The sequence below is a fragment of the Vanellus vanellus genome, assembly GCF_965231255.1.
Source record: "Vanellus vanellus genome assembly, chromosome: 1".
NCBI classification, from domain to species: domain Eukaryota; kingdom Metazoa; phylum Chordata; class Aves; order Charadriiformes; family Charadriidae; genus Vanellus; species Vanellus vanellus.
This window is the reverse complement of record NC_138905.1, coordinates 98,068,663-98,094,803: the sequence shown is the minus strand read 5'-3', so window position 1 is coordinate 98,094,803 and position 26,141 is coordinate 98,068,663. Positions and strand designations below refer to the sequence as shown.

The 26,141-nt window shown below is 38.0% G+C and overlaps 1 protein-coding gene across 1 annotated transcript in view; it reads left to right on the top strand.

Annotated features, from left to right (window-relative positions):
- CBLB (Cbl proto-oncogene B) overlaps nucleotides 1-26,141 on the top strand; it is a gene marked incomplete at both ends in the record, with an annotated part of 129,938 nt that overhangs the window by 86,482 nt on the left and 17,315 nt on the right. The window contains 5 exons of the mRNA XM_082491655.1: nucleotides 1,841-1,972; nucleotides 6,909-7,112; nucleotides 14,805-14,990; nucleotides 17,224-17,589; nucleotides 22,383-22,477. Coding sequence (XP_082347781.1) covers nucleotides 1,841-1,972; nucleotides 6,909-7,112; nucleotides 14,805-14,990; nucleotides 17,224-17,589; nucleotides 22,383-22,477 — 983 coding nt within the window. The remainder of the gene's footprint in view (nucleotides 1-1,840; nucleotides 1,973-6,908; nucleotides 7,113-14,804; nucleotides 14,991-17,223; nucleotides 17,590-22,382; nucleotides 22,478-26,141) is intronic.

The following is a 26,141-nucleotide window of genomic DNA, read 5'->3' as shown; positions in this document are numbered from 1 at the left end:
GTGCCTAAAGGGAGTCACTTTGCAGAGAAAAAGAGAGTATTTGTGGTTTTCGTCTGTTAAGTGTTGATGTGATAAACTAATGTGCAGATGTTTGATAGTCAAGTAATAAGAAATAGCTACCACAAAACAAATGCTTGATTAAAAATGGTGCTGAAATTAACACTAGAAGGTTAAGGCATACTGAGTAGAGCATTTTTCCTGACAAAAGCATCGGAAAGACTTGAGGATATGTTCAAGGAAAGACATTGGACTGGATACAAGCCATACTGTTTCAGATGGCCTTCCATTTCTTCAGAGCAAGACTGGATGACCTGCGGAATCTTCTGTAATTCTGAGTGCTCTGTGTGCATTCCACCTCCAGAAGTATTTTAGAAAAGAGGTACTCATTGCCGTCTATGGCATTATTAGGAATACCGTTATGATAATATATCTCTCATAAGTAAGGCAATTCCTAAAAACAATTACCTGAAGAAAGTGTGAATGCTTCCACTTCCCTGACTTCCCTCTTTTACCTCCAGTCTTAAAATAGTGATGAAAGGGTAATGCAGAAATATCAGATATTTCTGTTGCACAGAACGATTTTCTAGCCTCATATCCTTACTTTTCCTCAAGGAAGGGGAAAGCAGCTTAGACGTCATGTTGTATTTTGAATTCATTAAATGAATCCAGTTGTTTCTGAACTTGTAGTTAAGAGAAGACCATTAGTCAATTCTGATAGTAATTCAACAGAGTCTGAACTATGTGAATGCTGCCTTAAATAATATCTAACCGCAGTAGTTTAAAGCTGTCACTAGAGCTGCTTAAACTATGAAAAGATGGTATAAAAGTGGCTGCAGGGCTACATTGCTGCAGGTGAATTCTTTGTGAGAGGTCCACCGTAAGCATCTTCAGTACATCCTGACTACAGCTGCAGATATGAGCTGTGTCTTTTATTTTCTCTTTTTATTAGCCTCATCTCCCCTCCCTTTACTCTGCAGTAGCTGTTTATTTTCCTGTGACCTGGATTCTACTTACTTTAAGCTTTCAGATTTTGCTTTTCCAAAACTAAAAAAGCTTTATTTATACCCAGATGCATTTGATTACCAGTTCCCCAACAATACCAAATTCTGGAAAACTGTTCTAGACTCAAGATTTATCTGTTATATTCCTCCTGAAGGTGTTCTTATACCTTCCTGTCAGTCTTGTAAGGATACAAAGTACTGAATGATCTGTGCGTGACTAGTGCCATGTTATTCTGGGGGATATTCTTGCCGTACTCTTTCACAAGGGTTGTTTACTTCAGTTAACCATGCTACCATATTACATCCCTGCTGTAGGTAGAAAGCCCTCTTACTTGTCAGTTTTCAATCCAGTAGCTTTTATTAGTCTTAAACTCATACCTAGAAAAGGAAATCCCAATTTTATTTCCATTTGTCACTTAATTCCTCAGTAGCAGCCATGTGTTGCTTATCTTCATCTTAACTGCAACCAAGAAAAGCAGGATATGTGCCTTTCGTAGTTTTTACATGTGAGAAGTCTGTAGAAAACCTAATAGGCACAGATATTTTACATTTTTTTTTTGTAGCATGTATTGTAGTATATACCAGGTCTGTTGAAGCTAACAAGTAAGCTGTTTCAGTAACCTCGGTGTGGCTTTTAAATAAATCTGTAGCAATAGTTTCCTTGACTGAAGTAAAGTGGGTTGGAACCCTCCTGGACCTGTCAACAACTGTAACATTTCTATTCAGTGGGTTGGAAAACAGGAGACTCAGAGAAGTGTTTGTCACTACTGGTGTCTAAGTATAGTTTTTGTGAAAAAATCACAGTAAAGAAATAATCACTTGACTTTCTTTTGTTACAGGAGCAGTATGAATTGTACTGTGAAATGGGTTCCACTTTTCAGCTGTGTAAAATCTGCGCAGAGAATGACAAGGATGTGAAGATAGAGCCTTGTGGACACCTTATGTGCACTTCTTGTCTTACAGCGTGGCAGGTACTGTCATAGTTCGTACTGTCATAGAGAAGAGGATGGATTTCTCTGTTACATCCCTGTTTACAGTGTGGGTATATGTTTACTTTTCCAGCTACTCAGTAAGAGGGTTCAAGGACCTGTCTATTTGAGATGGTAAACTTTTTCATTTTGTGGACTAAAATCTGTGCAAAATAAAGTTCCAGGACTTATTAAAATCTGGACTTGTAAGCTTGCCAAGGCCACTTGCTGACTGCTACTAAGTGGAAACTATTTCCTGAACGCAGTATCCACTCAGATGTTGAAAGCTGGGGACTTGGTGCCAATTCAGCCACCCAGGTCACTTCAGAATGTATTCAAAAGGCATGAAGAGGACAGGTAGCGGCTGGGAGTGGAAAACCAACTAGACAGCATTTTATCAGGAGGCAGGATGTCTTTGGTGGGAGAAGAGTTCAGTCAGCAGCACAAATCATGAAATGGCCTGTGGAAAAATAAGTTTTGGATTCCTGTGTTTCATGTTAGTAATATGTAAGGCACTAAACCACCTAGCTTTAGGCAGTTGTTGGGGTAAGAGATTGAACAGAGGGGAAACTGATCTCTCATGTCCTTTACAGAACATCCCAAAACCCACAGACTTCCTGGTTACACAGGTTGGTGTGTTTTGTCCACCTTGTTCATGGACATGCCAATCTGTGAGAAAAGGGAGGACTGGTACCTTTTGTACAGCACAGTTAACAAGCATTTGACTTAAAAATTAAAATAAAAAGCAGAGGTCGTTCCTCTTTATAACTTCAGACTTTCCCCTCATAGGTGCTTCTTAAACTGAATCTATTGTGTCTCCTTCTCCCTGCACCTTTCTGCTTTTGTATCTTCTCTTGTGGGAATTAAGGGTCATCCCATTCTCAGGCGGGACTCTGTTCCATAGTTGGGCACCAGCGTTTGGTTACAAACGCAGCAAAAGTAGTAAAATGAATCCTTGATTCTAGTCCATTTTTGACCTAGTTTTAAATGTCTAAATGATTAAAATGGTTTAAACTCATCTCAGGTAATGAGTTTTCATTCTCGTGTTTGAGATATGACTTCAAGTACTATAGTTTTTCTTTTCAAATTCCTAATTAAGAAATCATCATTGGCAAGCTAACATGATGTATCAGAAGTATCATTTAAGTTTTTCTTCCATTAGCAATACAGCTTGCTGAAAAGGGAGTATTCTCAGTTTCTGATTTTGTGTTCTTTCTGAAATTTGATTTTGATGCTCCAAACACAAATCTTTCAAATTGCCTACAGATCAGAAATTCTGAGAAAATTCCCCTTTAGACATACCCAAATAAGAATATTTCACGACTAGGCAGCTGCTGAGCTGGAACAACTGTTCTCATTTCAGGAGTACCCTTTATCTGTTCTTCCCAGTTTCATTCTGAATGACAAACATAGAGGTCAGACTATGTTAATCTTTGACTTAAAACAATTCGGAAATTCTGAGGTCTGTAGCTTTTTTCTTTTTTTATTCTTTTTTCTTTTTCTCATTTTTTTTCTTCTTGCTTCTTTCTTGCTTCTTTCTTGCTTCTTTCTTGCTTCTTTCTTGCTTCTTTCTTGCTTCTTTCTTGCTTCTTTCTTGCTTCTTTCTTGCTTCTTTCTTGCTTCTTTCTTGCTTCTTTCTTGCTTCTTTCTTGCTTCTTTCTTGCTTCTTTCTTGCTTCTTTCTTGCTTCTTTCTTGCTTCTTTCTTGCTTCTTTCTTGCTTCTTTCTTGCTTCTTTCTTGCTTCTTTCTTGCTTCTTTCTTGCTTCTTTCTTGCTTCGCTGAAAGGACTCAGCAGAAGGACTGAAATCTTGATGCTTTTGATTGCTGGGTGTGTCATAGAATGGTAGCAGCATGTTCCAGTGTTGTGCCAGTGATATGCTCTCATTCTGGAGGCTTGAGAAACTAAGGTCCTCAATAGTTTGGCCAATGGCTAGAGATTCAGGAAGAGGACAACAAAGCATTTTAGGCTCAGAGAACTGGCACGTTCAAAACCATCAAGCTTCATCAGAACATTGCAACCAGCTGTAATCAGCCAGGTACATTTCGGACTTCATTACAAATTTAACTTTTGTGTAATTAGTGAGGCAATGAAGAAATATTACATTGTAACAGCATCCGCTGTTGTGAGCTTCTGGTGGGCTAGTGTTTAATTGGCAGCATAATGGCTCATTAGACATGCCTCAGAGGTCTAATACAGATGTTTTCACTAAGCAGAAAAAAATTGAGTAAGCAACATCAGGTCTGGATAGAATACTAAGGATAATTCAGGGTTGTTCACCTTTATGGAGATCAGTCTTTCAAATAAGACTTGGTTTAACTGTTTCTTTTTTGTATTATGCAACAGGAGTAAAATGTCATTTTCTTCCACAGAAATACGTTATTGTCTAAAAACTACATATCTGGGGTTGATTCTAAAAGCATATGGGTGTATATGCTGCATCGTAATGTTCACAATAACTACTTTCAGTGTTCTAAATAACCTTTCTGTGGGCATGGTCAAACGTGTATTCATATAGACATCTCAGATCTCAGTTTTAATTTCTCAGTTACGTTCATACTGTTGAATACAAGTCTGCTGCTGTGATTGATTACCCAAAATATTTTGGTGAACTTTATGCTTTTGAAAAGAAAGGAGAGGAACTGCTAGTACAGAACTATTTGACAACACAGATACAAGAAAGCTTTGAAAATGAAAACTCTGTACCTCATTTCTAAGGCTGTTTTTAGAAAATGAAACTGTAAGGAATTGTATGAGTAAGGGAGTACTTCAGTTCACTTGACAGTGATTACTTCAGTAGGGCCATATAATTTGGAGGTGCTCTTTGAGGTGGTGAGTGATGTTGACTAGTCCTTTGTAATTAGGATGCAAGGCTGTTAAAAGTAGATTACATATATTTTTCTGTACAAAATGAAAATCCAGTACAAACTGCGCAAATAGATGTGACTGTTGTCAGGAGTCATCACTTATAATTATCTGACCTTGGGATACAGTTTTTCCATAAGCTATAAAATAATTTGTCAGTTTAGTAAGAGTGGCAAGTGTCAAGATAAAAATAATGCTAGAAAAAAATTAAGGTTGTCCTTACATCCGAGAAATCAAAAAGCTGTGCTTGCTTGATGATATTTCAGGATAGGTAGGTTGTTTAGAATTAATTTCGATGTTTTAGCTGTTTGTCTACCTGATTGCAAATATGACCCAATGTGATTTCTGAATTCAGATTGAATTATCTTGATCTCTCAAAGCCTCAGGGCTCTTTTTGGGGTGTTTTTTTGTTGTGGGTTTTTTTTTTTTTTAATTCTAATCTACGTTGTGCCTCTTGATGGAAAAATTTCTGTGTAAGTGCTTGAAAGACTTCTCTCTGATATTTTTGTTTGTTGGTAGCCTGAAATCTACTTTAAAGGCGCTTTGATTGCTTCTGAAAAGGAAAAAAATATTTCTGAAATGAGTAAAAAGAATGGAAATACGGCTGCTTGAAAATCATTTAACACATTATACCACTTAGAAGTTAAAATTCAAGTAATTCTTGTTTCTGATAACATGTGAAAATAGTTGCTTGTTTTACATAATTTTTAAAAAATGTAGTAAAGTCCTCATTAATTACTTAAACACATCAAAAAATGTTTGTAGCTTTAGATGTTCTGTGTGCATGTCGCTGAATGATGGTAATGTTACAGCCATGGTCGACTCTATGGGTTCTTCAGAGAAAGAGCTGCGTGCCCTAAAGCTCATATGCTTTTTCTAACTTAAAATGAGAAATAAATACTTTGTATTTAATATAAACAATATAAAAGAAAACGCTCTGTCTACACACCTTGCCTTCTTTCCTGTCATGGCTTGGGCTGGGCTGACCACTAAAACTACTGACAGATGGTCTCCTCAACCTCTCCCTTCAGGGAGAGAAGGATGAGAGAGAAAGAGACTTATAAGTTGAAAAGAAACTAAGCTACTCTAATGAAATACTAATAATAAAATAATAAAAAGACAATACAATATTATTAATAATGAAATATATGCAAAACCAATATCATGCGCTCAGGATGCCAATTACGTCACCAGCAGACACTGGGAAACTCCCAGACTGGACTCAGCAACGCATGGGAGCTGAACTCAGGATCTGGATTCAGGACCACATGGATTTGGATCAAAGGCAGATGAACAGACATAGTTGTCCTTGACACCAGCCATTGAAGAAAAGAGGGCTGACCCTTTGATCCTTCAGCTTTTATACTGAGCATGAGACAGATGGGATGGAATACCCCATTGGTCAGTTTTGGGTCACCTGTTCTGTCTGCTCCTTTCTGCAGGTGGGACCCCACTATGCTTTTCTGCTTCCGACCCTCCAACGGGTCATACGTTTTAGCAATAAGTATAAACAGGACCCTCTCTGCATAGCATTCCTTGTTATTAACTATAAACATCAGGCCTTATCTCTGCTAGAAGGTGACACTGTCTGAAAAATCTGCCGTTAATTTCAGAGTTCAGTTACTTAGAAGGTGCTTAGCTAAAAAGTAAAATTACTGAAAAGAAAATTGGTTCTGTTTTACCTCAAACCAGGACATCCCACCCCTTATTCCATGCCATCTGCGTCATGTTCAGCTCACTACTGTAATCCTGAAAGGCAAGGTGTTACTTGCTGACCTGTAATACTAAGATAATTCCATATTTGGTGCATTGAAGAGACAATCGTTGCATTTTGATTAGTTATTTTTAAGTGAAGCTTAATCTTTTGAAGAGAGACAGCTTTAAAGATGCAGTCATTTTACCATTTACAATAGTTAAATATCTATCAATCTGTTTCCTGTTTGCACTAGTGCTTCTTTAAAAGCTCCTAGAGACCTGTTAAGGGAATTTTTGTGTAAAAAGATATAAGACCTACTTTTTAAATTACGTCTGTTTTTTTATTTTTAAAAATTTATGTACTTTTTTGTCTTGCTGTAGGAATCTGATGGCCAAGGCTGTCCTTTCTGCCGCTGTGAAATCAAAGGAACTGAACCAATAATTGTGGATCCCTTTGATCCAAGGGATGAAAACTCCAGGTGCTGCAGTATTATTGATAGCTTTAGTATGCCCATGTTGGACTTGGATGATGATGATGATAGAGAAGAGTCTTTAATGATGAACCGTTTGGCTTCAGTCCGAAAGGTAAATTTTCAAATACTGTACAACAGATAAAGCTATATGTTTGTAAATGAAGCTGCCTGTAACTTTAAACAACGAGAGGTTGCACTTCATGCTCTAGGTTTCAGCAACTTGCTGAATAGTTCTAGGGTTGAAAAAACAAAATGCTTCACTATTGCAGCAATAATAATGAAGTTAAATGGGGGGGGAGGGGAAGCTTCAGATTCTCAACTGATATGAACTGAGTTAAATCTGATTATAATGGAGGAAGCATGAGTTTGCACCAGCTGAGACTTTTATTCAAAATACGCTGTATGGACGATTCCCTGAACTTTTTTTTTTTCATATATACAGAATATATTACTAGTTTTCTGCACATGTGTGTATACACGTGCACAGAATCTTTTAGGATAAAACTTGAGTTTCTACATAGGTTATAAATATTATTGCTTTTTAAAGGTGACTTGGAACCCAATTCATATGCACACAAGTAGCTTTTAATTGTGTTTCATGTGAGTTGTCTATGATTTTGGTTTTTTTTCCTATATTTGTAGTATTAGGTACTTCTAGCAAGAAAAGTTCATCTAACGTTATTCATAGTGACTTTGTGTTTGGGATGTTTTTGTCCTGAAAGTGCTCTATGTTAACTTCTGGGGTCTTTCTTTCATCACAGGGGATTTTACCACTGATAAATAAGTATTATCATTAACAAAAGCTTATTTTATGCTGGTAGTTTTCACAACTGTGTGTTAGCCTGGAATAGATATTGCAACACTGACTGAATTTTACAATGAATTTTCTATATTTTACCTTTTACTAAGGTCATCTAGATTGCATAGTTGCCTTAGAATTAATTCTGTGACATCTTACTCTTCCATTTCCTTATCGTGTTTGTTTAAGAAAAAAAAAAAGTGTTTCACCCTCATATCTGAGAGTATCTGGCAGTTAATATCCATACTTCTGATATCCTTCCTAACCTCTTAAGTCATATGAATCATTCTTGTGTTCTGTGTGTAATACAACATGGCCTACTCTTGGGAACAGTTTATCCTTCCTGCCTGGACTTAAATTGCAGTCTGCAGCCTGACCTCTGTGAGATAGCCTTGAATTGATGGGCTTTTATAACACTATCATTTCCATGATAAGGCAAAAATGCATTATGCTTTTATCAGAGGAGGGAACAATAGGCTTTACTATAAGGAGTCTTGTTTTCAGTATCCACCAAGCGCTTGAGTGCCTTGGTGCTTGCTCTTTTTAAGTCATTAATTTCATTTTTCAGTGAAAGAAACCTACTAGTTATCCCTGAAGTTCAGGAACAGCATTTTCCACTCTTTGTTAGCTTCTTGAAATCCTTACTTGCAAATGTTGAATGACCAGGTCATTTGGTGACTTTCTGCTGCTTTCTTCTTAAAACTGTTACCGGTGGTTGTACAGTGATGCTCTTAACCACACCACCTGTGTGGAATACGGCATTATTTTTATATATTTGTTATTAGTAGTGCCTTCATCATCCTGGTCTCTTTCTTGTAATCGTTATTTCCTTTCCCTACTAAACAGTGTTTCTCCAGAGCCTGCTAGAAGAAATTTTTTTCTTCTATGACATTATGTGAGATTTTACCCTTTCTGAATTTTTCTTTTGTTTCCTGTTAATGCTGCTGTTATGAATATGTTACTGCATAAAGGCTGTGTTGTAATAATTTCATTTGTTGAAACAATGAAAGTTAGATGACAAAGACAATAATTTAGTTCTTGCAGCCAATCTGCTGATACTTTTGTTACTTTGTAATCCCAATGAGCACATTTTTCAATTCTTATTTTATTGCAAGCGTTGTCATATGCTTTCTCAACATAAAGCTGTTAATCCTTGAAAATCAAACGGGCTGATTTTGTCTCAATCATCTGGGTAGACCAGGTGGTATTACTGAGAAAATCTTCTTGTGGCATATCTGGCTGGTAGTCAGCTGGGATGTTCCAGGTACATGAAGTCCTGATGGAAGCAATTGTAGGACTTCATGATGTGTTGCAGAAATTCAAATCAATCCTTGTTGTCCTGAAAGCCTTGTGGGAGGGGCACTGTTAAACTGTTTCTAAGGTGTTACTACCAGTTTTCACTGTCTTTGGGACTTACACCTGTAAATATATTCATAATGCAAAGAATAGTTGCAATAAGCTCATTTTAGAAGCATACAGAGTCAGGTTCATCACTGATTAAGGGGCCTGGGTGGATTTTTAAGTGAACTCTTCTTGGCAAAATTAAAAGCTGGTAAACACTTTTTTGGAATTGTCATTAAAGTGTAAAGACAAAACAAGAATTTTTTTTTATCACCTGCTATACCTGTATGTATTAGGAATATGTTTGATACCAGAAAAATACCAATTCTGCAGTTTATCGCTCTATCTCTGAAGTGTACTCATAAAGTGTAAGAGGTATCTGAATTAAGTCCCTCAGGGACCTCAGACTTGAAAGTGCTTTAAGGAAAAGAGTAATCACAAAGCTACTTACTCATTCTTTAATGGAATGAGTAAATGGATCCACTTTAAGAAAATGAATCATTCTTGCTAGGTGTTGTGTATGAGTTGGCAGCAGCATCAAATCAGCTGCAACGGAGGCTTTAGAGAAATCCACTGCTATTAGTCTGTTTATCTGCCTCATCAAGCAGCTTATTTTTTTTAAATTTCCAAATTGTCATCAGATATTTCTTCATGAAAGAAAGATGAAGAGTGGTGCCAAAACCTCTGTTAATTGTCTCATCGCTGAGAAATTTCCAGCCCAATGGTATCAGATTAGCCAATGCAATTATTGCCTGAAGTGTTCCTTTTCTCAGCTCTATACTGTTTGTGCTAGCCAAGCACAGCATTATGAAATGCACATTAAAAATGTGCAGATTACAAGCTCAGGTAAATATTAAAACCACCTTTTTTCATTTTTAAAGAGGGTATTTGAGTGTCTAGTAGACTATGTTCATTATTCCATAATGTTTAATACTCCGTTGTCCCAAAGAAAATAAGGAAAACGCATAGTGCAGGACTTCTGGTTAAGAGCAAATAATTTTGAATTTGTAAGTGCTAAGATAATTGCTTGATCCAAATAATATTACATGAAAACATAGAGGAAGGCCCTAGCAGTATAGAAGACTATGAGGTTTTCAATAGGTTAAAATGAATTAATGTTCTCTAAAAATGCTTTCTTCTAAAACTAGATGAAGTTACCTTGTCTGGGGAGTTACCGTCTTCTCTGGAATTAATTTCCTAGCTGTCTGAATGCACCAAGAACTAACTTTGGTTGATTCAAACTGTTACTTTAAAATAGTTATAGGAAATTGTCAAAGCTGAAAGCCACTGTTTGTCATGATTAGGCTTCTTCCAGCAGATGAGTTAGGTTAAACTTAAATCATGACAAGAGACCTTGGTTTTCAAAATATGAGGGGAGACTGTTTTTGGCTCCTCCCCCTCATTTCCATATTATTAAACTGACTTTTTTCTGATAATGAAAAAAGGCATGTATTTCATAGTAATAAAGTTTTTAATTTTATCATGTAATATACAGAATTATGTAAAAAAAGGACTTCAAATATGTATCTAGGTATTCCCTTCAGCTGTTCGTTCTTAACTCATACATACACATCATTTCCTTCTTAGGAAGGTCTGCTTGGACCTTCTTAGATGTCTCATATGCAATTTATAAATTACTGAGTTCACTCCAGCAGGACATTAACAATCAGGATAATATTCCTCAGTCATTCCCTTGTTAGGACTTGCCTTGAATAAGCTTTTCATATGTGCCTATCTGGCAGAAAGGCATTTGAAGCTAAAATTCTCCATTCAATAGCCCAGCTGCTAATATTGCCATCAGAAAAACCTTCACTAGAAATTGTAATCAATGTCAGAAGCAGCCTTATTCTTGAATTCACAACCACTAGGGGCAAACTGATAACAGTACATCCCAGTACTAAATACCTCTGATTAAATAACACAAATGTGGTCCGCTCTGCAGTACAATTGCGAAGTAAGTCATAGCTGCTTTTCCCTTGGCAGCAGTCTTGCCAACCGGATGAAGTCTGTGTTGTTACAAGGGAGTCTGTGCTCTTTTCCTTAATTACATCTTTATTGCACAGGTCTGTGTGTGTTGCAGCAGAGCCTCTTTGTATGCTGAAGGTCTGTCTTCTGTCACTACCAGTTCATTTGTATTACTTTGTGTCTTAATCGCTTGCTTGTTTTATCTTTTTGTCACTGTGCCGCTCTCATTGCTGCTTTACTTCCAGTGAATAGAAAACAAACAGAAATTTCCAGTAACAGAAATTTCCAAACAGAAAAACTGTAAGTCTCTTCGTCCTTAGGGAGTCTACCAAAAGGAGTAGGTATTACATACATCCGTTAATGCCCTGGCACCCACATGAAGTGCAACCATCTTGTTGCCCTAGCTGTCACAAACACCAAATAATGCAGCTAGACAGGTTGGATGGGAGTGGACAGGAAAAAATGTTGTTTCGGGTTTGTTTTTTTTTTTATAGTGGGTATGTAATGGAAATCTGATATAAATGCTGAAGAAAACCTGTTTGTTGCTGTGGAACATTTTGGTTGGTTTGTTTTATTTTTAGTTTCGGTAGATCTAAACAAGGATTGATAATTCTTAGTTTCTCCCAGCAAGGCATTCTCTCTTACTTCAGCACCAAGTGGTGACACGGATTAAGCTTCCTTGTAGGGGAGAGAAACTACTTTTGCTATCAGCTATTAGCTATTTTCCTTTTCTCATGCCTCATAAGTTAATCTTGAATCTATTGGCCCTCATCAGTGCTCTTTTTGAAATCTCGGGGGCCACAGCATACTCTGATACCATTGTGGCTGTAGGCAGTAGTAGTTCAGGGGACTGAAAGATTATTTTGCTATTTTGACAGGACATTGATGTAAGTTTAAATTTAAATCCTTTCACACACTTTGAAATTTCCATTTCATTTTGGCAGTTGGGATTTACCATTCATGGAATATGATGGGTAGAGATAGCTAAATACCAAATATCTATGGAACCAGAAATTTATCCTATAAATAAATCTTCTGTTTCAACAGGATTAAAACCATGTCAGGTTCTAAGAATCTTGAATTTTTAAATAGATTTTCATATTGTTCTAGTTTTTGTTATTGCCTACCACGTACTAGGTGTGTCTTCCAGCCACTTGTTTCCGTAAATCTGAAAATAACGTCAGTCCCTAGTGAGTTTTAAATGTGAATATTTCCATGATTTCTGTCTCTGCTGGAGCTGGACTGTTGTTATGGCAGGAGAAAAAAAACTCTCACATGGATGGAGACCAATGGGCTCACTGAGAGAAGAGCGTATCATTTTGCCTGTTGATCCTGTAGAGCATATCTGTGTAAGAGAAGGTTGTCATAGAGGAACAGTGATGGATATTCTTAAAATGCTTTCAATACAATGTTGTTCATTTAGCTGTGGATTCACATAACTACGCACAGTGTGACATTTGAGACTGTCAGCTTACCCTCTCGGGAAGTCAAGTTAATTAATGTGATGGTACAACCATAAGAACATCTTAAATTCCAAACAAATGTTTCCTGTCCAGTAATTCTATTTTCAGTATTTCCTATTTTCCTTCTTCTTTGTTTCCAACTGTTATTATAAATATAGGATTGTTTCTTAGATCTTCTGAAGCAATTCTCTGCTGACTGAGATGTTGTGCATCTTGTTGTGTATGTTGTGCAACACCTAAAATGTAGAGACTTACTACAATACTTGCATTTATTTTAAATAATTGTATCTTTTTGGAGGTGCGAGGCCTCCTTATTTGGTTCTATTTCAAATAACTTGGGTAATTAATTAATTTTATGTCTGATGCTGAAGCCAAAGCATTGAATATAATATATTACATGGCTCTTGGCTTTTAGGAATGCTTGATGGAGTTATAAGTAAACTTTGAAAACTGCTGCTATTAAATGATACAGTGTTTATCATGCTCTTTAACTGATGGTTGCTTTCTGTTAGGGAAAATGAATTGACATTCAGTTTATAAGGAGATTATAATTACGGTTGCTCAGGCATGCTTGTGAGATACATATCTAGCTTAGTTATTCAACTTCCCATAATGTTCAGAGAAGCTAAGCACCTCACAATCATTCATGTGTTTATCCTCATGGACTTTCAGTCAAGGTCAGGGACATTCAGCAATTAAAAGAAACAAAGAAAATTTAACGCCTATGTTCAAGCCATTTAATCTGAACACTATGACCAATTCTTTATAGAAGACTGGGAAGCCTCTGGTAGCCATGAAGAGCACAAATCTTGAGTTGCTCAATCTCTTGAAATTGGATATGTAGTTGTGACACTGACCTTACACCTGTAAGTAGTAAGAACCTGCGTATCACAAAAAAAGAAAATCATTCTGGCAGTGGAATTGAACCTCAGCTCTTCAACACCTCCTGACTGCCTCATTTTCTCTTGCAATGTTATCCAGTAATGCTGTGGTAGCTCCTATTTCTGAAGGAAATCTGGTAGCAATCCCAATTGCATAGGACAGAATATTAAACTAAGCTGTAGTGCGTAGGGTAAGGAGTCAGTACACTGGTTTCTTTTCCTGGATCTCCTTTTGAATTTATGAAATTTTCAGATTCTTTAACATAGTCACTATACATAAAGAAAGGCAATGTTGTTTACTTGTATACCTTGTTGAAGAACTGCCTCGTCCCATCCCTGTCATCACTATATCATCACCATAGCATTGCTGAGAAAAAGCTTACGAAAAAAGGGGAAAAGAGGTTTTCATCAAAGTGATTTAGCTTAGAGATGGATGCATTTTTGTGAGCGAGTTTATATGCTTGCCTTAAGAAGCCAGATTGTTAGCCTCTCTAGGCAAGGTATATAGCGAGAACATTAGGGTGCCTCAGTGCACAAGTGGTCTGAGGCTGATGCTTGGTGTGAATGTCTTCCAGCTACTTGTGTCCAATGTCAGGGAAAGCACAGAAAAGCGTAAACATCCAGGTTTGCTTACAGTACACTGATACAAATACAGCGGGGTCACAGAAGTAACTAACTGGTTTATGCAAACAGTTAAACTGTGTTTGTTAAAACTAAGGCAGATGAGGTTCAGAAACTACTTGCAAAAATTGGTGGAACCTGTATTAACGATTGAAATCTTTGGTTCTGATAAATTTGAAAGGACATGTCAAGAAAAAAAAGGCAGCCTTTGTCACTTGGGGGAATGTTAAGGGGGTGTGTGTCCTTAGTTTAATATTTGCTAAAATGATAAACTGAATTGTCCTAAAATGATTTTTTTTTTTTAAATCACCAAATAAATGAGGAAAGAAATAACTCCTTTGCCTACTGTCTTGCTGATGATTTTGAATCATAAGTTTTCAGAAGACACATACATTCCATTTTTTGTGGAAGTATGATTTGAAAATGGGCCGTAGTTAACAGGCAGTATAATAGGCATCTGGCTTTTAATATATATGCTGGAATATATATTCTTTTATTTTCATCACAAGTTAGCACGTATCTTAGTTTTGAGGTAGAATGACTCGTTGACTTCTTTTTCAGTAACCGTAAGCTGACCACCTATACTGTCTATTAATTAAAAGTAGCGGGGTGTCCATTATGATAACTGACTATTAGTTAAGTACCTTACAAGTATCAAACGTTTTAGTCGTGGTATGGAAGTTGTATACTTGGTCATCAGGTAAATACTAGTAACACTTTTTTCTGTCTTGAAGTGCAATGAGAGGCAGAATTCGCCAGTGACTTCCCCGGGATCTTCCCCTCTTGCACAAAGAAGAAAACCACTTCCAGACCCCCTGCAAATCCCACATCTTAGTCTTCCACCTGTACCTCCTCGTCTGGATCTTATTCAGAAGGGAGTAGCAAGGTCACCATGTGCCAGCCCAACTGGATCACCAAAGGTAAGTCTTATTGAACCATTATTTCTTTATATACAAATATTGAGAAATTGTATTTGGTTGTTTTCAAGGTGAGCTTGCTTTTTTGTTTTGGAAGGCAGACTACTATGAAATTTTCTGTGTGTATTTTCTTTTTCAGGAGTTTGCTCTGTCCAAAAGAAAAGCAAATTCCTTGTAGCTTATAAAAACTTCAGATCCACATTGATTATGTCTCTTATCTCCTTTAGTTGACTTTGGCAAGTGCCTGTCCCTTTGCATAATACCTTCATAATCAGATGTTTACAGCTACATGTGTTGGTCAAATGTGACCTCTGTTTGTCTGATGATTATATTGCATTTGGTTATAGTCAGAATTTTAAAGACATTGCTGTAATAGATCAATTCTGCAATAAACCCCGATTCATGAAAATAAATAGAAATGAAGGTTTCCTGAAAATAGATTGTTGAGGTCATTATCTCATTTAAATTATATGTTGTGCTCTGATGATGATTTATCCTCACTTTCCACTGTAACCTTACAAGAAAAATATGTGCAGAGATACCCTGCTTTCAGAACCTTAACTGGCATGTATGAGGACTCAAGTTTCAAGGGAAATAATAATGACTCTGTATCTACTAAATTGTATACTGTGTTTTGTGAAACTAATGATACTAAAGAGTTAATGATTTTTTGTGTGGATAAGCATGAATGAGAACAAATACTATGTTTGTTGCTCTCAATTATGAGTTGTTCATTTTCTTGTGATTGCTCTGTAGAGAGGGGGAATTAGATTTAGATTTTGATTAATAGATGATGAATTCAAACTCAAGTTCAAAACATGACTTGAAACCTGTATGCTCATAATAACCCAGTATGAAGTACCCTATTTATTTTTTCAGGTTTTTACTTCAAGCTTGAAAATCAACCTCTTTTTAAGATTCTAGTGGTTTATAATTTAGAGGAAAAAGTAGAAGTTTGAATAGTTTCTTTAAGCTTCTTTTATCACTTTTTGTATTATATACGGGAATTTATAACACATTGACGATATATGCTAAACATTTGACACATCCATTAAAAACCCATTTGACAATAGCATATTTTTACAAAGTTCGTGTCTTATAAAAAACCAGAAAATCAGAAATACCATTGATATGGCTTTAATTTTTTTTGGTGACATTATTTTGAAAATCCTGTTTTTTTCCTTGAAACTTTTCCTGAAAAGAAAAGGGGGAGGGTGTGGGGTGTGAAAGGGAAATAAGATGGGGGCAACAAGGAATAATTTAATGCTTTAAAAAATTTCATATTTAAAAAAAAAAATACAATTTAGTCCTGCCAAGACTACTACTTCAGTTAAAAAACCCTCTTCTCTCTGCATTGGAAAGCTATAACTATAAGCTATAACAAAAAATTTGGATCTAGCCATTATGTTCCCGCCTTGACAGTGAGAATAACTGTTTTTCTTAGGTAGCAGCTAAATTAAATATTACTTTGTTTAATATACTATCCTGTTTGTATTAATAGACCTGCAGGCAGAATAACTTTATTTTCAATCTAAGTAATGTGTTGAGGTGCTGCTCCAAGAATAATGGTGGACTAACCTGTGAAGTGAGAGCAAATACTGTTCTTACTTTAAAACTTTTGTGGCCTCCATCTCTTAAAGTAGTAATAATATGCAGGGTTACCAAAGTCTGTGAAAATTACACCTTCCAAGGGAAATCTTCCCTGTATTTCTTTCAGTAGCTAGTGGTAAGAGAAAAGCATTTTGTAAAGACCTGACCCGAGTGTTATTTTGTAAAATGATATTTGTAACTCACTCCTAATGAAAATGTTTTGCTTTTGTCAGATTTGTGCTTTTAGAAGCTATACAGCTACTTGAATAAGTTGTTGGGTTTTTGCTTTTTCAAAACGTTCCTCAGAATTCATTTCAGCAACTAAATAAGTGATTCAAAGGATCAAAGCAAAGGATCCTGGAAAAAAGTTTACGGGTCAGATAAATCTGCCTCAGATTTCTTTTCTCCTATCTACCTTCTTCCTTGGGTTACTCATGCAACAGCAGAAATGTGGGCATGTTTTCTGAAGAGAGGCCAGGTTGTCTGCGGAATGCAAAGACAAGACCAACATTTAATCTACTGGGAAGTACTCTTGTGATGCCTTGAAAATACCTCAATTAGAAATGGTAAAGCCATACTTGATCATGAGAGAAATATGCATACGTATATGTAACTTTTTTTTTTTTTAACTTACTGTGTTGTTTAGTCTTCTCCTTGTATGGTGAGGAAACAAGACAAACCTTTGCCAGCACCACCACCCCCCTTGCGTGATCCTCCACCACCTCCACCGGAGAGACCACCTCCAATTCCACCAGACAACAGGATAAGCAGACACCTGCATCATCCAGAAAGCGTGCCTTCCAGAGACCAGCCGATGCCTCTTGAAGGATGGTGTCCCAGAGACGTGTTTGGGACAAGTCAGTTAGTAGGATGTCGAATGGGGAGTGATGCTTCTCCCAAACCAGGACTGACTGCAATTTCAAACATAAATGGAAGGCACAACCGCATAAGTTCTGATCCAGGATTTATGAGGAAACATAGACGTCACGAGCTCCCTGCAGAAGGTGCCAAGGTATGAAATGAGCTGAATGTGTTGAATCCTAATTTGATATCCTATTGCAGCATTGTCTTGTGTTGGCTAAAGTACTGTTTATATTGGTCAGTGTTGATCTGCTGTTTCTGAATCTTTCCTGTTGATACTTAATTATAAGCTGATCATAAATAAATGGTTTGTCAGATACTGTAATTTGTAAAGGAATAGTATGTGAGGGTCTAATTTACAATTTTAACACGAAACCGTCAAAAAATTGGGAGAAAAATTCTAAATTTGCAGTATTCTTTTAGTAAATGATCTGTAGAGTTGGTACATGATAATGATATAGCACTGTATGCTATAGTATAGTTATATAGCATCTCAGGTTCACTTTGGAAGTGTCTTAGGCCAAAATTGTGTATGCATTTGCTGATGGAATAGTAGATGTTCCAGTTACCTCTGTCATAGGTGAGGTGAGGACTTGGTAACCTCTTCAATCTGTAATGTGTGTAATGAGTACAGATGGTGTATACAAATATACTTAAATTGTCAGATATATTGTGTGCATTAACATAAAAAGCTACATATTCTAAAGGTCCAGTTGTGTTGTTCATCAGTAAAACATTATTTTCAAAAGAGCATTAAATTAATCATGATGTTCAGTATACTTTAATGGAAAAAATCTAACCTACCTTGACCCTAAGAAGGAGGAAGCAAATACATCCAAAGCCAAGCTAAATGTAGAATCATTTCTTGTATCTCTACCACTGGCTATATGGGCAGCATCCTTGAAAGTGCGCAGTGGCACAGCCCCAGTATTGCATTGTTTGATTTGGTATTATCAATACTCTAAACCTTATTCGGGACAATTAGCATTGCAACTGCCTTTTTCTTTGTCAATTATTTACAGTAATACACATATCTTTAGCTGAGTTTTTCCTCCTTTGTACTTAAATCAGAACTCCAGCTGCTGGAGTTGTAGATTATTGTAACTTGTCCATAGTGGCTTTTGACTTCTCTTGAACAAGTGTCCAGTAATCCATTTTCACTGCTAAGGGTATTCAGAGTTGTCACTTGCAACCTTTCCACTGCTTGTGCAGCTTGGTTTGGCTATGGGGTATCTGCTTGTCATCCACAGAAGAAGTATGCTTTCCTGTCCTGGCTTGCAGTGAATAGTATGTATGTCTATAACTATGGTGTTCTTCTATCAAAAAAATCAAAGGATTGTTTCCATATGTTAATTGAAGATATCTAGGGAGGAGAGCATAGAGGGAGTAGTTGTGGCATTGGGCAGCTTCAGCGAACTTGCAAGATTATGTACAGTTGGGGGGGCTTAGGTTTGGAAAGAAATCAAGTTGAAGAAATTTCTAGTTCTGCACTAATCAATTTTATTAAATCAGCTCAGTAATTTATTCATAGAGCAGGTTATTAATTCAAAGCCGCTCCTGTTTTTCTTGAAGACTATATAGCTAAGAAGGGTGGATTTGTGTTTAAGTTGTGGCAGTTAGAAGTCATCAGTTTTCCTCTCTATTTGCATTTCCTAAGGTAACAAGCTATATAACATTTCTATCTCCATTTAAAAATATTTTTATATGGATGTTTTGGTTAGTTTGAAAGTCCATTACTGAAATTCAATTAGTATTGGTAAAGAACATTGAAGTCCATGATTATATATATAATTAGAATGTCCTTTTATCAGCACTGAGGTAAACCACCAAAATTTTACTTACATCTAGGCTGTTGTTTAAAATGCTGTACCTTTTCATCTGCTTTTAAAAGGATACTGGGTTTATATCTTCATATAGCATTCCAATTTTGGTCTGGTGCAGTACTGAAAATGATGGAATGAATATTTCTCAAACCAGAATAACCACTCAGTGTAGAAGTGCCACTGTAGTCTGGTGAAGTTACATATCACGGAATCACGGGGTTTTCAGAGTTGGAAGGGACCTCTAGAGATCATCTAGCCCAACTCCCCTGCTAAAGCAGGATTGCCCAGAGCACATTACTCAGGACTGCATCCAGGCGGGTCTTGAAAATCTCCAGAGAAGGGGACTCCACAACCTCCCTGGGCAGCCTGTGCCAGTGCTCTGGCACCCTCACCTTAAAGAAGTTTTTCCATGTATTTGAACGGAACTTCCTATGTTCTAACTTGTGCACATTACCCCTCATCCTGTCACTGGGAACCATTGAAAAGAGCCTGGCTCCATCCATACTGATGCTTTACGTTCTTCCTCCCCAGGTGCAGGACCGTGTACTTGCTTGTCTTGAACCTCATTAGGTTCTTCTCTGCCCAGCTCTCCAGCCTGTCCAGGTCACGCTGGATGGCAGCACGGCCCTCTGGGGTGTCAGCCACCCCACCCAGTTTGGTATCATCAGCAAACTTGCTGAGGATACATTCTGTCCCCTCATCCAGGTCATTAATGAATATATTAAAATTGGACCAAGTATTGACCCCTGGGGGACCCCACTGGTTACAGGCCTCCAACTAGACTCTGCCGCTGATCACAACCCTCTGAGTTCTGTCCCGCAGCCAACTCTCAATCCACCTCACTGTCACCTCATCTAGCCCATACTTCCTCAGCTTCCTAATGAGGATGTCATGGGAGACAGTGTCAAAAGCCTTGCTAAAGTCAAGGTAGATGACATCTATGACTCTCCCCTCATCCAGCCAACCAGTTATAACATCATAGAAAGCTATCGGATTGGTCAAGCATGATTTACCCTTGGTAAATCCATGTTAACCACTTCCAATAACTTCCTGTTCCTCAACGTGTTTGGAGATGACATCCAGAATGAGTCGCTCCATTGCCTTTCCAGGGACAGAGGTGAGACTAACCGGTCTGTAGTTCCCTGTGTCCTCCTTCTTGTCTTTTTTGAAGATCAGAGTGATGTCAGCCTTCCTCCAGTCCTCAGGCACCTCTCCTGATCTCCATGACCTGTCAAAGACGATGGAGAGTGGTCTAGCAATAACATCTGCCAGCTTTCTCGGCACTCGCGGGTGCATCCCGTCAGGGCCCATGAACTTATGAATGTCCAGCTTGGCCAAGTGGTCTCTGACCCGGTCCTCCTCGACTGAGGGAAAATCTTCCTCTCTCCAGACCTTCCCCCTTGCCTCCAGAGTATGGAATTCATGGGGGACAGCTTTAGCAGTGAAGACTGAAGAAAAGAAGGCATTCAGTAACTCTGCCTTCTCTGTGTCTTCCACCACTAGGGCACCTGTCTCGTTCATCAGTGGGCCTACATTTTCCCTAGTCTTCCTTTTTCTATCGATATACTGAAAGAATCTCTTCTTATTGTCTTTAACTGCAGTGGCCAAGCTGAGTTCTGATTGAGCTTTGGCCCTTCTCATTTTCCCCCTACATAGCTTTGCTATATCTTGATAGTCCTCATAAGTTGCCAAGCCCCTTTTCCAGAGAATGTAAGCTTTCCTTTTTTTCCTGAGGTCCAGCCAAAGCTCTCTATTTAGCCAGGCTGGTCTTCTTCCCCGTCTTCTTGTTTTTCGAGACATGGGGATGGCCTTCTCCTGTGCTTCTAAGAGCACCTGCTTGAAGTATGCCCAGCCTTCCTGGGCACCTTTGCTCTTCAAAACTGTCTCCCAAGGGACGCTCTCGACCATGCTCCTAAACAGGCTGAAGTCTGCCCTTCTGAAGGTCAAGGTGGGAGTTCTGCTGGCTTCCTGCCTTACTTCATCAAGAATTGAAAATTCTATCATTTCATGATCACTCTGCCCGAGGCGACCTCCAACCTTTACATGCCCCACAAGACCTTCTCTGTTAACAAACAGTAGGTCCAGTAGGGCACTTCCCCTAGTTGGTTCCTTCACCAGCTGTGTTAGGAAGTTGTCTTCCACACACTCCAGGAACCTCCATGACTGTTCCCTCTCTGCTGCGTAGTGTTTCCAACAGACGCCTGGGAAGTTGAAATCCCTCACAAGAACAAGGGCAGATGATCGTGAGACCTCTGCCAGCTGCCAGAATACTTCATCGGTTTCTGCATCCTGATTGGGGGGTCTATAACAAACTCCCATCACGATGTCTGCCTTATTGGCCTTCCCCTTGATTCTTATCCATACACACTCAACATTGTCATCCACAGTTAAGTTCCAGACATTCAAAACTGCCCCTAACATAGAGGCCCACCCCACCACCTCTCCTTCCTTGCCTATCCCTTCTGAAAAGTTGAATATGTATTTCTTTAACCAAATGCTTTTTGAACTGTCATCTTCGGGTTATAGATCTAAGCCATTTGGTTAAATGGAGCAACTCGCAACTTGAATTATTGTTTCAAGCTATATGCACATTCACAAGGGAAACATTAAATGAAATTTCATCCCCGATTCATATATCAATTGTAATATAACCTTTTTGCTATTGGTAAAAGCCAAGAATCAGGAAGCCAATCCTGTGGGTAAGGGGTGGATTCTGGCAGGCAGTGTATCACAGGGTTTTAAAAAAACTTAATATGTTTAGCATGCTGTACCTGTTGTTTTCCCATCGTACTTCTCTCTCCCACTTTGATCGGTTTGCAATCTCGAAATCTTAATTTTCACCCAAGCAGTTCAGCTGTAACTTGGTAGTCCGTCTATTAACTGTGATGTGGAACTTCACCTGTTGGTGAAGTTTTAAGCTCATGTGAGCTGAAACTAGGTATGAGAGCCACTTCGGATAACAGCTCTGCAGTGTGAACTCCTAGGAAAGCCTTTACTCATAATCTTCTCAAGATCTGTTTTGTAATACCTAGTTGATGGACATTCATGATGATAAACAGGAGAAGAGACCAATTGTAATGCTTGTGTGATTTTTTTTTTTTTTTTTTTTTTTTTTTTTTAGGTCTTTTCAAATGGTCATCTGATAAATGAAGAATATGATGTCCCTCCACGGCTTTCACCCCCTCTTCCAGCTGCCTCCATCATCCCTAGTATAAAGTAAGTTAATTTTATTTGTAAAAGAAATGTGTTAATTAAGGTTAGATAGTAGCACTGATTCTCTGGTGCTAAAAGAAAACTGGGAAAAGAAAGAAATAAAATTAACTAGTACAACTTGGTGATACATTTTCCATGAACTTTTAACATGGCTTTACAAGGGAAACATAAGTTGTATTGATTAAGTGGGAGCAGTTCTGATGTTAATTGAACTTACTACATATTTATACAAAGAGAGAATAAATTGTGGCACATCTTGCATACAGGCATTTGGCAGCAGGAGCAGACACTCTCTGGTTTTGCTTCTACTACTGCAGAAGAAGTGTGGTCAAAGCTATTTATTACAGGAGATGAGAGATTCCAGGGAAAGTACTGAGGGTAAAGAGCAGGATTTGTGTGCGTTCTGCCCCTAATCTAGTCATGCTTTCTGGACTTTTTACACATGGAGCACCAGAGTTCGCACCAGTATATTTTGTTTGTTGTGGCTAAAAACCAACCAAATGAAAACATTTTATATCCATTTTAAATGGACTCAACCTCCCTGAGTACCAAAATATGGTTTGGGAAACTTTGTCATTTCAAGTTGCAGCCTACTCTTAGTCTTCCAGTAACGTGGCAGTTTATTTGGTACCAAGATATTGCTGTGTATCGCAAGTATCTTTGGATTCTGAATCACACAGGACTTTCTACAGAACAAGAGATACTTTAAAGTAGACAAGTTGGAAGTGTTATAACGTAGTTTATCAATTTTTTGCATTTTTGTAAGGAAATCAGAGCATATTGCAATGTTTGATGTTATCCTACAGTTTCTTTCCAATGTACTCCTTGTGATTCTTGCTGTTAAATAAAATAGTTGGTCTGTCAGTACATATTAATACTGAGAATGTTCTCATTAGTGTATAATTTTGCCATAACTTCAGCACTTGTTCCATTGTTGTTCAGTTAGTGGTAGTATAAAAGGCAAATATATTTCAGCATTTTGTTAATATGCTGTTTTTTCTCTTCCAAAGCACTAGAATAAAGGTGCAGTGGAGCATTGACTTTTTTGTTCAGAAGCATGGGTTCAGGTGGAATAACTGCTGAGTTGAAGTTCTCCATGTTTACTTTCAGTTCAGAAGCAAACTTTAGAACATTATCCAGATATTTTTGTAATTGAATGTTGTGATGTAACCTGATTGAGGTAGGGTATCACAGGAATACTGTTTGGATACCTCATGTAATCAATCCCCTTTATAGATTTATATCTTTGGATTGACTACTCCTTCCATGATACAATGCAACCCCTGGGGTGTTCCACACCCTGTCAGTCAGAAAAAGAAAGCAATAACTCTAATAGACAAACTAAATAATTTCATATCCCAAAGCAAATAGAATCCTGAAGAGGGGGAGTTTTTTATTTTTATTTTTCGTAGTGTTGAAATAACAAAATGCTGTGCTTCATTAAAATCCTATTTTTTACTCAGATTTTTGCAAAATACAATGTATACAAACATTGTATTTTGTATATGTATACAGTGCTCATTGGAAATTCCACAAGATATCATAACAATGTGGACAGCCACAAAATCCATGTCAAGCCAATCCAAAACAAGAATGTGTGAATTAGATTGGTCAAAAGAAATGTTCTTCATTACCTGAAGTGTTCTGAATCAAAAACTGACATATTCCAGCCAAAAGAAAATCTTCATTGCTAAAACCAAACTCCATGAACTTTTCAGGAAGAAATTAACTTTCATTTCTTGTACTTAAACCTTTTAAAAAAACATACAGCATGAATTAAATTTTGATTTTTTTTTTTTTAATGTAAAACCAGTAATATAGAGCCTAGGGGTAAGAAGTTCGAATTACCTAATTAACAACTACTGAAATGTCACATGAAATGGCTGTTAAAATTAAAAATTGATCATCATATGTTGTTTCTTGAAACACTAATATGTCTATCTTAAATTGATTTCAAATTAATTTTCTACTACCACCAGAAAATGCCCCAATAATCTATAATAGTGTGTGGGTACACGTAGGTAGAAAAACTGTGGGGGAAGTCTTCACAGAATCACAGAATTTTCAGAGTTGGAAGGGACCTCTAGAGATCATCTAGTCCAACTCCCCTGCTAAAGCAGGATTGCCTAGAGCACATTACTCAGGACTGCATCCAGGCGGGTCTTGAAAATCTCCAGAGAAGGGGACTCCACAACCTCCCTGGGCAGCCTGTGCCAGTGCTCTGTCACCCTCACCATAAAGAAGTTTTTCCGTGTATTTGAACGGAACTTCCTGTGTTCTAACATGCCCATTACCCCTCGTCCTGTCACTGGGAACCATTGAAAAGAGCCTGGCTCCATCCTCCTTCAACCCACCCTTTAGATACTTGTACGCCATAATAAGGTCTCCCCTCAGCCTTCTCTTCTCCAGGCTAAAGAGTCCCAGCTCTCTCAGCCTTTCCTCATAAGGGAGATGCTCCGATCCCTTAATCATCTTAGTTGCCCTTCGCTGGACTTGCTTCAGCAGTTCCCGGTCCCTCTTGAACTGGGGAGCCCAAAACTGGACACAGTACTCCAGTTGTGGCATTTATACCCACTTGATGTTTTCTGTGAGAGAACGTCTATTTTTGAGTATGTAATGAGACATCCAATTCCAAGTACCTTTTTGTATTGTATAAATATGTTAAGAATATCTAGTTGCTTTGAGGTAGTTGAGGGAAAAGTAGCACCCAAAGGTATTTCTTCTCTTGCTCTCCCTTCCATCTTGCTAACAAGCTTTGAAGGTCCCATTGAAGGCAACTGGGGCTTGGAAGTCCTGGCTCCCTTGAAACCAGCCTTTGGCATGGTGCTTCTCTAGTGGCATTAGAAGGAGCACTGCTGACATGCAGGTTCTAGACATCTCAGAGATGATGCTCTGGAGGACACAACATGTCCTTAGCTCCTAGCTTGACAGGCCAGTGAGTTTGGTGTGTCAGCTGTTCTGTGGTAATTCTCGTTGCGTTGCAGACTTACCCTGTGACAAACAGAAAGTTGTGTCCTCCTCTGAGCAGAGGTGAACTGCTTTGTATATGCTTTGGTTTTAAGGACAGAGAACACTCAAGGGCAGTTAGTTGACAAGCGTTCACTTTGTTATGTGGTCCATCTGACTTAACACATTTTGCTGAAACAGAGTCTGCTTGAGGCTGTACAAGACTAAAGCTTTTGTCCACACTAGCAAGTAGTACTCTGCACAGGACAGAAGAGTTGATAGTAAGGACCTGATGTCTGTACTGTACATGTTGTGGGGCAGCAGTTCATCTAGCTGTAGTCTTGTCCCGTGAATGTGAACAGTCTTTTGCAATTGGAATGTAATAGGGACACACTTGGAGTGCATCACGTATTCTAGTTTCATCTGAAAAGTATTCAAGTTGTGCACTCCTCAGCACAAATCAAAGCATGGTAAGTGGGGAGATTAAAGGGATTCATTTCAAAAGCACAGTCCTGATCCAGACTGAAACACATGGACTGCAAGTTCATCGTCTCTAAGTTCTGTGAATCAGCTTACCAGTAAATGATGGAAGCAGAACCTTTCCCAGAAATACTTCTAAATAAGTGTGAGATGTTGATTTCCCTGGAGTTCTGTTTACAGCTAAGCTGGACATTAACTGGCTCAATAAAAATGAATTCTCACATCTTCTCCTGTTTTGCCT